Source organism: Kogia breviceps, chromosome 1 (genome assembly GCF_026419965.1).
Source record: "Kogia breviceps isolate mKogBre1 chromosome 1, mKogBre1 haplotype 1, whole genome shotgun sequence".
Taxonomy (NCBI): Eukaryota; Metazoa; Chordata; class Mammalia; order Artiodactyla; family Physeteridae; genus Kogia; species Kogia breviceps.
The window spans coordinates 136,354,552-136,370,825 of record NC_081310.1 but is presented as its reverse complement, the minus strand read 5'-3'; the positions used below and the strand labels follow the sequence as shown (position 1 = coordinate 136,370,825).

General features: G+C 35.4%; 1 protein-coding gene across 2 annotated transcripts in view; it reads left to right on the top strand.

Annotated features, from left to right (window-relative positions):
• ACADM (acyl-CoA dehydrogenase medium chain) overlaps window positions 1–16,030 on the top strand; it is a 42,923-nt gene extending 26,893 nt beyond the window's left edge. For both annotated transcript variants that reach the window (XM_067005673.1, XM_059052628.2), the window contains exons 9-12: window positions 3,068–3,208; window positions 3,767–3,862; window positions 13,464–13,712; window positions 15,214–16,030. In XM_067005673.1, coding sequence (XP_066861774.1) covers window positions 3,068–3,208; window positions 3,767–3,862; window positions 13,464–13,712; window positions 15,214–15,285 — 558 coding nt within the window. In that variant the 3' untranslated portion in view covers window positions 15,286–16,030. The remainder of the gene's footprint in view (window positions 1–3,067; window positions 3,209–3,766; window positions 3,863–13,463; window positions 13,713–15,213) is intronic.
• The last annotated feature ends 244 nt before the right edge of the window (window positions 16,031–16,274 follow it).

The following is a 16,274-nucleotide window of genomic DNA, read 5'->3' as shown; positions in this document are numbered from 1 at the left end:
TGCTCTAGGGCCCGCGTGCCGCAACTACTGAGCCCATGTGCTGAACCTACTGAAGCCGGTGCGCCTAGAGCCCATGCTGCACAACAAGAGAAGCCACCGCAATGAGAAGCCACCACTCGCTGCAACTAGAGAAAGTCTGCGTGCAGCAGCGAAGACCCAACACAGCCAAAAATAAGAATAATATTTTTTTTTAAAAAAAGAAACAAAAGCATAGTAATCTGAATGCGTGGATATAATTTAGCAGTAGCATTTAAAGTAGATTAAAGAGAAAAGAGTTTAAAATTTAGTAAATCAAAGAAGGAAAGAAATGAAGTCATTAAAGTAGTCCTAGTGAGAGCTAAGGAAGCATGATTTAAGATTATAACTCTGAGAAAAGGAAGAGGAGATGCAGTTGTACAAATGTAAAACTCTTTTTTCCAAAGTGAATTTGTAAAAAAGAAAACCTATTAATGACTAAATGATGTCTATATCTAAGGCAAAGGAGAGATTATGGAAGTTAATTAAGAGTTACATGAATTTTCTTCCAAATGGGTAAAGGTTCAGATTATCTTGTCAAATATTAGACTAAGGGTGGCATAACCTAAACTGGAAAAGCTACTTTGAGTTGACCAAGTTATGCAAACTTCTAAACCAGTCATATGTATTTGTATGTTTTATTAAAAGCCATGAGAATCTCTCTTTTGTACTAAAGCCTCTTCAAAATGGAAGCATGTTGCTAATGTATGTAAGAGGGGTACTTTCCCTTTTAGGCCGTAGAATGTTAAAAGTGGAAGATACCCTACACATTTTTTATGGTCTGTTTGCTGAACACTGAAACTGAAATCCAAGTGAAATGATTTACTCAAGGTTACATACTTAAGAGGCAGAGTTGAGATCAGTGCTAACCTGTCCTAGAAACTTGCCCAATGCAGTTTCCTACACTGTATTATTCTATACTTTCTTTTAAGATAGATATTAAAGGTAGACTGTACTTTACAAATAAAACTATAATGAGATTATTGTATGTAACAAAATAGAAGTACTAAGAATGGTTGTGCTTCTTCCAAGTAGTTGATTTGTTTTTATTTATGTTTTATTCATATTTCGTTTTTAGGGATGGTTGCTAGAAAACTCAGGGCCAAATTTATGGCAGTCTCTAGAAAATGTAAAGGTCCTGACAGATTATATTTTATTACATAGTAAACCGACTTCTGATTTTATCTTGCTATGTCTAGTCTCATTTTCCTTTTTCCCATATTCTAACTTTAAAAAAATCTCTAATTCAATAAATATTTATTATTGAGGTCATATTATATGCTAGGCATTATTCAAGGTATTGAGGATACTGTATGGATCAAAACAAAAAATTAGATCGTGCCCTTGAGGATCTAATTTTCTAGTGAGAGAGATAGATAGTTGTATTGTATATATTTAAATCTCCTTAAGTCTTTTTTGAAATTATCAGAATTTTACAAACTTGTGAAATCTGATGTTTTTCAAAAGTTTTGTGTTTTAGAAATTATATGGCTTGAGATGAGTCCAGGAAGCATTTTGGTTTTAAATGTTCTGGTGTTTGGGATGAGTCTGGGAAACAGGATGGAGTAAAATTGTTTTCGTAAACAGTGTTTTCTCATTATGTCTGAGTGAGAGTCTAAAGTACTAGAGTTTATCAACTTATAAAGACAAAGAGATGTTGGTTTTTTTTCTCAGTCAAACTATATATTACTGTCACTAGTTTTTCAAGCCTGGAAGCAGATTATTAATATTAAATCAAGTAAATTAAAGAATTTGTTTACAGCTCTATGTTCCCATTGCCCCTGCTTCTCACACTGTTTATTAAAAACGAGATTAAATTGTTAAGATGGGTCATGATATCTGCAACTTCCTCTCAGATAGTTCAGCAAATAATGCTAATAGTTATACACACCCACAAAATGCAGAAATAAAGGAAATGTGCCAAAATTGGCAAATCTAGGTAAAGATGAGGTATTTATTTTACTACTCTTGCAATTCTTCTGTTGGTTTGAAAATTTTTTAAATGAAATGTTGAGGGGATATAGCTACCTTGGCAATTTCTTTTTTCATATATATATATATTATTGAAGTGTAGTTGATTTATAACGTGTTAATTTCTGCTGTACAGAAAGGTGATTCAGTTATATATATTCTTTTTCATATTCTTTTCCATTATGTTTTATCACAGGATATTGAATATAGTTCCCTGTGCTATACAGTAGGACCTTGTTGTTTATCCATCTCATATATATATATTATGAGTTTGCATCTGCTAATCCCAAACTCCCAATCCTTCCCTCCCCCACCTCCACCCCCTCCTTGGCAACCACAAGTTTGTTCTCTATGTCTGTGAATCTGTTTCTGTTTCGTAGATATGTTCATTTGTCATATATTTTAGATTCCACATATAAGTGATATCATATTGTATTTGCTTTTCTGTTTCTGACTTAATTCACTTAGTATGATCATCTCTAGGTCCATCCTAGACCTACTGAAAATGGCCTTATTTCATTCTTTTTTATGGCTGAGTAATATTCCATTGTGTGTGTGTGTGTGTGTGTGTGTGTGTGTGTATGTGTATTATATATATAATACACACACACACACACACACACACATCTTTATCTGTTCATCTGTCAATGGACATTTAGGTTGTTTCCATGTCGTGGCTATTGTGAATAGTGCTGCTATTAACATAGGGGTGCATGCATCTTTTTGAATTACAGTTTTGTCTGGGTATATGCCCAGGAGTGGAATTTCTGGATCATATGGTAACCCTGTTTTTTGTTTTTTGAGGAACCTCCATACCGTTTTCTATAGTGGCTGCACCGATTTACACTCCCACCAGCACCTCGTCTCTGATTCATTGTCCTGTCATGCAGCAAGCAAAGTGAGCTTGGACTCAGTAACAACTGTAGTCCAATAAAGCTATCTTTACAAAACAGGCATTGCAGGCCATAGTTTGTCCACCTCTGTTTAAGACAATTGCAGAAAAGTCATAAAACAGTGGTTAAAGCAAGAATACATGCTAGCTCAAAAAATGTTCCTTTAAATATATTGTTTTCCTTATTAGGAATTAAATATGGGCCAGCGATGTTCAGACACAAGAGGAATTGTCTTTGAAGATGTGAGAGTACCTAAGGAAAATGTTTTAATTGGTGAGGGAGCTGGTTTCAAAATTGCAATGGGAGCTTTTGATAAAACCAGACCTCTGGTAAGTAATATGACTTAATAACCTTTACAGGATTTTTCATTTATTACATTGTAGTTTTATTTTAACACTGTATTCTTGGTCTGTATTTCTTTTTTAATATCTGCTTCTTTTATAAGGATGGAGGGTTATTGTTTTTTGTTTGTTTTAGAATTCTTCAGCACTCTTGCTGTTACAGAAGTTATTTTAGTAAATACAGAATTACTATAGCTGTTCGATTTACAAAGAAGCATTTCACACTTAATCATTCCTGCTGATGTGTACTCATTCCTTTTCCCTCACTCATTAGGAGTATTTCCCCCAGAAGCTTTCCCTTGCTAAACAGAAAGAATGACTTGTCTCTAGGCTATGATCCTATGCCTTACAAATGCCTTCCGTTAACCTTTAATTCATAAATAATATAAATTTAAATGCTTGTTATCTCCCCCACCCTTTATTGCCTTAAGGTATAGGTCAGCTTCTCTTTGTATAATCCTTAACTTAGATTTTAGGCAAATAGCCATTATACGTGTGTTTTAAAGACAACATGAACTTTTGCTTTGTAAAATGTGAAAATACTAGGTAGCAGCTGGTGCTGTGGGACTAGCACAGAGAGCTTTGGATGAAGCTACCAAGTATGCCCTGGAGAGGAAAACTTTTGGAAAACTGCTTGTAGAGGTAATTTTAATACTGAACTTGCTTTGTTCAAATGTAAAGACATTTATTTTCATCTAAATATTTGAAAATTATCTTTTAAGTACAAAATAATTTATTTCTGCTTTGGTAGCAAGAAGATAATGTGAACTGTTGGGGTGGGTTTTAATTAATTTATTTATTTTAAATGTTTATTTATTTATTTGGTTGCGCTTCATTCTGGCGGGTGGGCTCCTTAGTTGTGGCATGCGAACTCTTAGTTGCAGCATGCATGTGGGATCTAGTTCCCAGACCAGGGATCCAACCCAGGCCTCCTGTTTTGGGAGCGTGGAGTGTTAACCACTGTGCCACCAGGGAAGTCCCCAAGGTGGGTTTTAAGAAAAGATTTTCTAGGGCTTCCCTGGTGGCGCTGTGGTTGAGAGTCCACCTGCTGATGCAGGGGACACGGGTTCGTGCCCCGGTCCGGGAAGATCCCACGTGCCGCGGAGCGGCTGGGCCCGTGAGCCATGGTCACTGAGCCTGCGCGTCCAGAGCCTGTGCTCTGCAAAGGGAGAGGCCACAACAGTGAGAGGCCCGCGTACCGCAAAAAAAAAAAAAAAAAAAAAAAACAAAGCAAAGATTTTCTATAGACTCTGCTACTAACTATTGTCCACTTTGGGGATTCTGTTAATTAAGAAGAAAAAGAACAGCTAATATTTGAGTACCTGTGGTGTACCTGACACTGTGCTACACATTTTAAATATGGTATGTATTTCCCCCATTACATTCTTGTTTTGGTAGTACTATAATTTCCATTAAAGATCAGGAAACTGCAACTCAGAGAGAAAAAATAATTTGTCCACGGGCACACAATTTAGAAGTCATAGGTCCAGGATTCCATTTCATGCTCTTAATTCATGTTACTTCTCATGTCTTCTTGAGTATCAAATAATTTTAGTACTATTTATTATTTTTTTAATATTATTATTTTTTGGCTGCACCACACAGCCTACAGGATCTTAGTTCTCCAACCAGGGATTGAACCTGGGCCCTTGGGGCAGTGAAAACTCAGAGTCCTAACCACTGGACCGTCAGGGAATTCCCAGGAAATTTTTAATCTTATCTTTTCAAATGTTGTTGCTCCCCAGTTGTCTATATTCTCTCCTATAACTCCTTCTGTTAACTATAGGTTATACAGTGAACACTCCCCATTTCTACCTCTGTGTGTCAGTGGTTCTCAAACTATCTGTGGTGAAAGATTGTTTTTAATTTCCAATCAATTGTGAACCATTATTCTTGTAAAATATAAGAATGTCACAATAATATCAAATTGTTGCAAATGCTTACTCTCACTTTCTGTATCATGAACTAGTCCAGTAACAATTTGTGGACTGGCAGTGATCCACAGATCAAACTTGGATTAGTACTGCTTTGTATCTCTTAACCTCAATTTCGTAATTTATCTTTGCCGTATTCTAGATAATTTTCTCAGATTTGCTTTTCAGTTTTTCTTACCCTGTGTCTAATCTGCTACTTAATCCATTTAATGACTTTTTTCATTTCTAGAATTTACGTTTGGTTCTTTTTCATCTCCACCCTTTCTTTTATGGTAGCCTGGGGTTTTTTTGTTTGTTTGTTTTTGTGGTACGCAGGCCTCTCACTGTTGTGGCCTCTCCCGTTGTGGAGCACAAGCTCCAGACGCGCAGGCTCAGCGGCCATGGCTCATGGGCCCAGCCGCTCCACGGCATGTGGGATATTCCCAGACCGGGGCACGAACCTGTGTCCCCTGCATCGGCAGGCGGATTCTCAACCACTGCACCACCAGGGAAGCCCAGTAGCCTGGTTTTTTAACAGCTTCTCATTCTCCTTTTATCTCCTTAATTATGTAATACTTAAGTTATAGTCACTTTCTGATTTTTTTTTTCCTGTTATCTCAAGTTATTAGGGTGATTATTTTTTTGGTCTGTTGCATGTGCTATCTCTGTCATGACCAGTTATTTCCTCTCAAGTTTTGCTTGTAAGTTTATCTGCAGCACGTATTATTTTCCTTCAATGCATTGTGGAAGCATCCAAGGGAATTGGTTTTTGTACTTTTATCAGGCAGTCCAGAGGTTTCAGCATTCTAAGAGCTGGTTTTTTTTTTTTTTTGCGGTATGCGGGCCTCTCACTGTTGTGGCCTCTCCCGTTGTGGAGCACAGGCTCCGGACGCGCAGGCCCAGCGGCCATGGCTCACGGGCTCAGTTGCTCCGCGACATGTGGGATCTTCCCGGACCAGGGCACAAACCCGTGTCTCCTGCATCGGCAGGCGGATTCTCAACCACTGCGCCACCAGGGAAGCCCTCTAAGAGCTGTTTTTAAATCAAGTATTTCATTGTGTTTGTGGCCAAAAAGAGACTCTACATTAGCTCATTTATGTTGCCAGAACTATATGTATACAGATTAGTGGAATGTATATTTATTACTAAATATTAGTTTAGTTTAATTGTAAACAGATAACATAATTTCCAGGTCCTCCCCACCAAGTATCTGATGATAAATCTTCTGGCTATTTTCAACTCAATATGGAATCTTTTATGTTCCAACTTCTTACAGACTCTGAAGTTGATATTTTTTCCTCATGGCTCTTACTGTTAAGTGTAGAAAAGTCTATGTTTTTGCTTACTATTTTTCTAGGCTAAACAGAGATAATACTAAATGGCTGATTTATATATAGCTTTGGTCTGTTATTTCCAAAAAGAAAGAATAGATTTTTTTTTGAGACATTATAGAGTGTAGTACTCTAATCAGAGCTCTCCTATTCACTACCATGTTTATTATTGTTGTTATCACTTCTCTCTTTAAGAGAACACTGTCACTACTTATCCTCACAGTGCTTAACTTGATGTGGCTAAAGAAAGCTGCCAAAAACAGAGAATGGTACATACAAGCAGCTCATTTAGCTCAATATCAAAAAAGTAAACAACCCAATCCATAAATGGGCAGAAGACATAAATAGACATTTCTCCAGAGAAAGTATACAGATTGCCAACAAACACATGAAAGGAGGCTGAACATCACTAATCATTAGAGAAATGCAAATCAAAACTACAATGAGGTGTCACCTCACACCAGTCAGAATGGCCATCATCAAAAAATCTATAAACAATAAATGCTGGAGAGGGTTTGGAGAAAAGGGAATTCTCTTGCACTGTTGGTGGGAAAGTAAATTGATACAGCCACTATGGAGAACAGTATGGAGGTTCCTTAAAAAACTAAAAATAGAACTACCATACAACCAAGCAATGCCACTACTGGGCATATACCCTGAGAAAACCGTAATTCAAAAAGAGTCATGTACCACAGTGTTCATTGCAGCTTTATATACAATAGCCAGGGCATGGAAGCAACCTAAATGTCCATTGACAGATGAATGGATAAAGAAGATGTGGCATGTATATACAATGGAATATTACTCATCCATAAGAAGAAATGAACTTGAGTTATATGTAGTGAGGTGGATGGACCTAGAGTCTGTCATACAGAGTGAAGTAAGTCAGAAAGAGAAAAACAAATACCGTATGCTAACACATATATATGGAATATATAGAAATAGTGGTTCTGAAGAACCTAGGGGCAGGACAGGAATAAGGATGCAGGTGTAGAGAATGGACTTGAGGACACGGGATGGGGGGAAGGGTAAGCTGGGAGGAAGTGAAAGAGTGGCATCACTAATATATACTACCAAATGTAAAATAGGTAGCTAGTGGGAAGCAGCCACATAGCACAGCGAGATCAGCTGGTTGCTTTTTGACCACCTGGGGGGGGTGCAAGAGGGAGGAGATATGGGGACATATGTATATGTATAACTGGTTCACTTTGTTATAAAGCAGAAACTAACACACCATTGTGAAGCAATTATATTCCAATAAAGATGTTTAAAAAAAGAAAAACAAGATTTGAACCCAAGTAGTCACTTATTAAAGAGTCTGTCCTCTTTGCACACTCTACATGTGCTATTTCCAGAGATATAAAAGAAGTTTGATATAGCCTCTGCCCTCAGGAGCCTTTGACTTTGGAGGTAAGATACATATCAGAAAAGAGATACTAAGAAATAATGTAGAGCAGTATAACATTAAGTCCCAAAATGAGAGCTACAGACAGGGTTACAGAACCAAAAGGAGAGAGACTGTCTTGGGCTAGATGCATTACAGGGAATCTGAGCTGGATTTAGAACAGAGTTTCTCAAAGCATGGTCTGAAATGCAACTGAATGAGACTCTTTGGGAGTATTAATTAAAAACGTAAACTGGGTACCACCCTAGATTTTTAAATCAAAATCTTTCAAGAGAAGCATGGGCATGTTATACCACGTTGCCAAGGCTATAGTGAAATAAGTGATTCTGCATAATTCCAATGGGAATATAAACTGGTATAACTTTTATGAACCACATTTTGGCAATATATATCTAAAGTACCTACTTTTGGGCCCACATTGGAATGGTTATCCTATAGCTATATTTCATATAATATTTATCTTTTAGATATACTCCCATTATGTGCAACATGACATATTTATAAGTTGTTTATTTCAGCATTGTGTGGAAACAGCCTAATACTAGAAACAGCCAAAATTTTGTTCATCCATACAGTGGAATACCCTGCAGTTCTAAAGAAGAATAAAGAAGTTCTCTTTGTATTGATATATAGAGTGCTTAGATTTATTGATAAGTAAAAAAAGCAAAATGAAAACCCATCAACATGGTAGGCTACCATATGTGTAAAAAAGGGAGAGACAATGGGGGGGGGAAATGAGGGATAGACAATAGATGTATTTGCTTACGTGTGTATATAATATCTCTGAGAGAATGAAAAACAAACTGTTAACCTCATTACCTCCAGGAGCGGGAATTAAATGGGGTGGGGAAGGGCAGGGATGATACAAGTAGGAAGAAAATTTGAACTTTGAACTGGTGGTTGTATTACCTACTCAAAAATGAAACAAAAAACTGAAAGAATCATTGACTTAGAAGAGTGGACACAATTCAGTAATAAGGGAAGATACTACTTTCCTTATCCTATGTAGGAATTATTCACATTGGTTAATAATGCCTCCTCTAAGACTTAATTACCACACTGGTCTCAAGCAACTTGTCACATTCTAAAGTACTAGAGTAAATATATGAAGTTGAAGTTTTTTTATGAAGTTTTTTGTTTTATTTTTTGTGACCTTTAGTTCCTATTAGTTTGTACACAGTCATAGAATGTGTGGGGTCTTTTTTATAACCTATTGGTCTTCAAAACCTATTTTGGTGTTGCATACTACACAAAGCACCTTTCTAATAATCTTAGTATTCTTGTTTCTGAATGCCTTTAGGACTTCTTTGAATGTATATTAAAGGATATGTTCCATTCCATGTCCATTGTAGAATAATTTATGTGATACAATATAAGTAAAATTAAGTAGAAAAAGTTATTCATAATCCCGTTGTCCAGAGAAAATTACTGTGAATTTTTTCATTTTGCTCTATATTCCCTTTTTCAAAAAAAAAAAAATATATATATAGTGCATGTGTTTTTTTAATTGATGTATAGTTGACATACAGTATTATATTGGTTTCAGGTGTAAAACATAGTGATTTGACAGGCAAACCCGTTAAGAAATGATCACTACTATAAGTCTAGTAACCATCTTTCAACATACTAAATTACTGTAGTATTATTGACTATATTCCTTATGCTGTATATAACATCCCTCTGACTTATTTATTTATATAACATGGGAGTGCATATATCTTTTTGAATTAGTGTTTTTCTTTTCTTCAGGTAAACCAGAAGTGGAATTGCTGGATCATATGATAGTACTATTTTTAATTTTTTGAGGAACCTATATACTGTTTTCCATAGTGGCTGCACCAATTTACATTCCCACCAGCAGTACACGAGGGTTTCATTTTCTCCACATTGTCACCAACACTTGTTATTGGTTGTCTTTTTGATAACAGCCTTTCTGACAGGTGTGAGGCAATATTTCATTGTGGTTTTGATTTGCATTTATCTGATGATTAGTGACTTTGAGCATCTTTTCATGTGTCTATTGGCCATCTTTGTGTTTTTGGAAAAATATCTAATCAGGTCCTCTGCCCATTTTTTGTTGGATTTCTTTTTTTGATAAGTTGCATTTTTTAATGTAATTTGGATATTAACCCTTATCAAATGTATCATTTGCAAATATCTTCTCCCATTCAGTAGGTTGCTTTTTCATTTTGTTGATGATTTCCTTCACTGTGCAAAAGCTTTTTTGTTTTTACTTTTGTCTACTCCCATTTGTTTATTTTTCCTTTTGTTGCCCTTGCCTGAGGAGACAGATCCAAAAAATATTGATAAGACCAATGTAAACAAGCATACTGCCTCTGTTTTCTTCTAGGAGTTCTATGGTTTCTGGTCTTTTAATTCTTTAATCCCTTTTGAGTTTATTTTTGTATATGGTGTAAAGAAATGGTCCAGTTTTGTTTTTTGCATGTAGCTGACCACTTTTTAAACAGGCTATCTTTTCCCCATTGTATATTCTTACCTTCTTTGTTGAAGATTAATTGATCGTATAAGTGTGCATTTATTTCTGGGCTTTCTATTCTGTTCCATTGATCGATGTGTCTGTTTTTGTGCCAGTATTATACTGTTTTGATTTCTATAGCTTTGTAGTATAATTTGAAATCAGGAAGCATGATACCTCCAGCTTTGTTCTTTCTCAAGATTGCTTTGGTTATTCAGGGTCTTTTTGGTTCCATACAAATTATAGGATTATTCTAGCTCTGTGAAAAATTCTGTTGGTATTTTGATATTCATATTGTTATGAAGCTGTAGATTGCTTTCGATAGTATGGGTATTTTAACAGTATTAATTCTTCCAGTCCATTAGCATGGACTTTCTTTCTATTTGTATCATCTTCTGTTTCTTTCATCAATGTCTCACAGTTTTCAGAGTACAGGTCTTTTACCTCCTTGATTACTTTTATTCCTAGGTATTCTTTTTGATGCAATTGTAAATGGGATTGTTTTCTCTTTCTGACAGATCATTATTAGTGTATAAAAATGCTACAGCATTCTAATAGATTTTTTTATGGAGTCTATAGGGTTTTCTATATCATCATCTGCAAACAGTGACAGTTTTACTTCTTCCTTTCTAGTGTGGATGCTTTTTACCTCTTTTTCTTGTCTGATTGTTGTGGATTGGACTTCCAATTCTATGTTGAATAAAAGTGGTAGGGGCTTCCCTGATGGTGCAGTGGTTGAGAGTCCGCCTGCCGATTCAGGGGATACGGGTTCATGCCCCGGTCTGGGAAGAGCCCACATGCCACGGAGCGGCTAGGCCTGTGAGCCATGGACGCTGAGCCTGCGCATCCGGAGCCTGTGCTCCGCAACGGGAGAGGCCACAACAGTGAGAGGCCCACCTACCGCAAAAAAAAAAAAAAAAAAAAAAAAAATGTGGTGGGAATGGGCATCCTTGTCTTGTTCCTGATCTTAGGGGAAATGCTTTCAGCTTTTTGCCATTGAGTATGATGTTAGCTGTGGTTTTTGTCACTTATGTCCTTAATTATGTTGAGGTATGTTCCCTCTACACACACTTGGTTGAGTGTTTTTATCATAAATGGGTGTTGAATTTTGTCAAAAGCTTTTTCTGCATCTATTGAAATGTTTATATGGTTTGTATCCTTCATTTTGTTAATGTGGTTTATCACGTTGACTGACTTGCAAATATTGAACCATCCTTGTATCCCTGGGATAAATCCCTCTTGATCTCATGGTATATGATCTTTTTAAGATATTGATGAATTTGGTTTGTTATTATTTGTTGAGGATTTTAGAATCTATGTTCATCTGGGTTATTGGCCTGTAATTTTTATGTATTTATACTTTTTTTTTTTTTTGGTAGTGATTTGGTTTTGGTATCAGAGTAATGCTGTCTTTGTAGAGTGAGTTTGGGAGCATCCCTTTCTCAATTTTTTGGAATAGTTTGAGAAGGATAGGTGTTAAGTCTTTGTTAAATGTCTGGTAGAATTCACCTGTGAAACTGTCTGGTCCTGGACTTTCGTTTCTTGGCAGTTTTTCATGACTCCTTCAATTTCATTACTAGTAATTGGTCTGTTCAAATTTCTGTTTCTTCTTCTTCCTTATTTAGTCTTCTTAGGTTATATGTCTAAATGAATTTACCCATTTCTTCTAGGTTGTCTAATTTGTTGGCATGTAATTTTTGTAGTAATCTCTTATATTTTGTGTGTCTGCGATATTGGTTGCATCTTGTCCTCTTTTGTTTCTGATTTTATTTGTTTGGGTCCTGTCTTTTTTTGATGAGTCTGGCTAAAGATTTATCAATTTTGTTTATCTTTTCAAATAATCAGCTCTTAGTTTCATTGATCTCTTTTGTATTTTTTTGTCTTGATTTCATTTATTTCCACTCTGAGCTGTATTATTTCCTTTGTTCTATTAACTTTGGACTTTTGTTTTTCTTTTTCTAGTTTCTTTATGTGTAAGGTTAATTGTCTATTTGAGATTTTTCTTGTTTCTAGAGGAAGGCCTGTATTGCTATAAACTTATTAGAACTGTCTTTGTTATGTCCCATAGATTTTAGAACATTGTGTTTCCATTTTCATTTGTCTCCAGGTATTTTTTAATTTCCTCTTTGATTTCTTCAGTGAACCATTGGGTTTTTCAGTAGCATGTTGTTTAGATTCCACATGTTTGTGTTTTTTGCAGGATTTTTTTTGTTTTTGTAGTTGATTTATAGTCTCTACCGTTGTGGTCAATGAAGATGTTTGACATGATTTCAACCCTGTTACATTTATTGAGACTTTTTTTGTGGCCTAACATGTTGTCTGTCCTGCAGAATGTTCCATGTGCTCTTTAACAGAATGTGTATTCTGCTCTTTTGGGGTCATGAATATATTTTTCCAAAGCTGTAAGCATACTACATATTTGAAATTTTCACATATCAAGGTATGGTGAACATATTTCCATCTTATGACATATCTTGGCCATATAACTCATAGAAAACTTACTGTCTCCTCTTGAAAGTATTTGTCTAAGTCTCCTATTTAGTTATGAACCTGTAGAGGATAAGAAACATCTTTTATTTGTCTTTGTCACTTTCTCATCAGCACCTGATAAAGTGCCACATTATTTTTCACTATCTATGGCAATTTTCTTTAAAAAGTCCCAGGAGATACTCTGAAGGATCCATATAATTTTTGTGGTATTTTTGTCAAAAATTATAACCTCATTCCACTCCTGAGAGAACATCAGGCAAACCCAAATTGAGGGACATTCTACAAAAAAATAACCAATCAGTATTATTCAAAAGTGCACCATGGTCATGAAAGAGAAGGAAAGACTAGGAAGAAATGGCAATTTAATTCAGTTGGAATCCTGGATGGGATCTTTCAACAGAAAAAGGACATTGGTGGAAAACTTGGCCAAATTTGAATAAAGTACATAGTTTAGCTGATAATATTTTACCAATGTTTATTATACTATGGTTTTGTAATATGTTACCATTGGAGGAAGCAGAGTGCAACTTTTTAAGTCTAAAATTAGTTTTAAAAGTTAAAAAAAAAGTTCCAGGGAAAAAACTTTTAGTCAATAAATATCCTTAAACTTTTTTCTGTTTAATTCTAGCACCAAGGAATATCATTTTTGCTGGCTGACATGGCAATGAAAGTTGAACTAGCTAGATTGAGTTACCAAAGAGCAGCTTGGGAGGTTGATTCTGGTCGCCGAAATACCTATTTTGCCTCTATTGCAAAGGCATGTGCTGGAGATATTGCAAATCAGGTAGCTACTGATGCTGTTCAGATTTTCGGAGGCAACGGATATAATACAGAATATCCTGTAGAAAAGCTAATGAGAGATGCCAAGATCTATCAGGTAATGTTAAAAATGATTTTTAAGGAACATGATATTCATAAATGACATAGATTTCTGATTGTATATAGATTTTTATGTCACAGGTAATAATAAATCATTATCATAAATGGCTGTGAGCCTAAATTTTTGGAACTAATTAACACAAGGAAGAATGTTACATTGAAGTGTATTCCTTGAGAGGGAACAGGCTAACAAAGTAAATGGTGCAGACATGTACAGGATGTCTGGATTAGCCTTCTTTGATTCTTAACATCCTAGCTAATTGTAACCCACTCTTTGCTCTCCTAAAAGTATGTGTATCATTTAAATTAATTAAATTAATTTGGGCTTCCGTGGTGGCACAGTGGTTGAGAGTCCGCCTGACGATGCAGGGGACCACGGGTTCGTGCCCCAGTCCGGGAAGATCCCACATGCCACGGAGTGGCTGGGCCCCATGAGCCATGGCCGCTAAGCCTGTGCGTCTGGAGCCTGTGCTCTGCAACGGGAGAGGCCACAACAGTGAGAGGCCCGTGTACCACCAAAAAAAAAAAAAAAAAAATTAATTTATTTTGAATCTTACCTGATAACTCTTGAAGTCATATTTGGGAGATAAAAAAACAACATGGGGAGAAAGTGATATAGATGACTTATAAATTAAATTGATGGTTAGAAAAACTTAGAGATAGGAGTAATTTAGTGAATAAGATATAAATGCTTATATCCACACGTAGTTGAAGTAATTATAAGCCATGATTCTCAATATCTCTTCCCTTGCTTTCTTCAACGCCCAGCAAATTATTTGACAAATCCAGTCATTTGAAATCCAGAGGTAGAATCATAGAATGTTAGAGAAGGAAATTTAGACAGTGCAGCCCCTCAATTTAGAATTGAAAAAACTGAGAACCAGAATTTGTGCCTTATCCAAAGTTATGGGTTTATCTGGTGAAACTCTCCCTTCCCTGGAGCTTGTAATTATTACATTTTAGCTTTTCTCTGCCATCTGAACTAATAAATGGTTAGAAGTTTAAACTGGAAGTGAGGGCTGGCTACTAGGGCTACCTAAGTGAACAAAAACAAATCCTTCCAGCATCTTTTTCTTTAGCCAACTGTGTTCCTTAGGCAACAAGAGATAAAAATCAGGTTTAAGAGTAGAACAGAAAATGACTGAAGGCGACAAGTAGCTAAAAACAGTTCAAAAAAGTTGGTTAAATATTTTAGCAACATTGAACTTTAGATTTCCCAAACAGTTTGAAATGTTAATATCCTTTTCTTTGTTGTTTTAAGACTGTCCTCCAAAATTTTAGTAAATGAGTTTTTATAATAATTTTAACTAATCTTTAGAGAATTTATGTATTTTCATGGGTTTCAGAAAATCAAGTTTCAGAATCACTGTAGACTGCAGACCCTATATATGGTTTGATTCAGTTTGGTATTGCAGTGGAGCTTAGAGTACTGTCCAAAATACTGGGTGTTTACATATGGAAGATATTTAACCTACATGTATTTTTTTTTTTTTTTGCAGATTTATGAAGGTACAGCACAAATTCAAAGGATTATTATAGCCCGTGAACACATTGGCAGGTATAAAAATTAATCAGATCACCATGTTAGTAATTGTTGAGTAATTAGAACATGATCTACTACTTAAACTCCAGGAAAGAGAAAGGGTGGGCTTTAAGGTTTTTTCCAGTAACAATTTAAAAATAAGCACTCTTATACTAAACCTATGCAACTGATGCTAATAGTAGTTTTCTATTTTTGTTTAGCTTTATGACTTGCCTTTTCTATAATAGATTTGGTTTTATTAAAACTATGTGTTGTCCTTTAGTTCCACTGTACCTGAATCACATTAACCTAGAAGGATACATTTGGCTTGTTGTTTTGACCTCTTATAATTAAAGCAACAGAAATTTCTTGGAATTTCAATGCTTTTCCAATGACAGGAAGGAGGGTTTTTAAAAGTATTCAGAATGTTCCAAAATTTACATTGAGAAAATATTCTAGGATTTAAATAACTTGACAGTGACTTTGTAGACTTAGTGGTATTTGTATTAGAGGAGTTAATTTTACTGCAATTTGGAAAGCATTTGTTTTCCATTTTGTACAGTAATAACCAAAAATTTGATGTTCATATTCTCCCTTTATACAATGACCAGAAGTTACTTGAAAATCTTGTTTAATTCTGAGCTGACATTTCACTTGCCTTATTTAAAATAAATCAATAAAATTTCCCTTAAATTATTTTTATATAACTCTATTGGTCTCTGGTTAACCTTTGGTCTACTGTATAGTCTCATTCCGTGCATATACATTCTAAAAATAAACTTAACTAAAATGTTTCAGTGTTGTGTATCTGTTCAATTTGTGTATCTTTATTCTTTTCAAGACATCTTATTACTTCATGCAATAGTGTGTACTTGATTTATTTACTGTGATAGAAAAAAAATTCATGTTCTGATTTTGAACTGCATAGTTACCTGTCCATTTGTTCATTAGATTGAATTATTAGATACTTCAGAAAATATCAGTATGAAATAATGAAAGAACCAAATGTGAATTTACTATTTCTTTGTAATTCTAAAC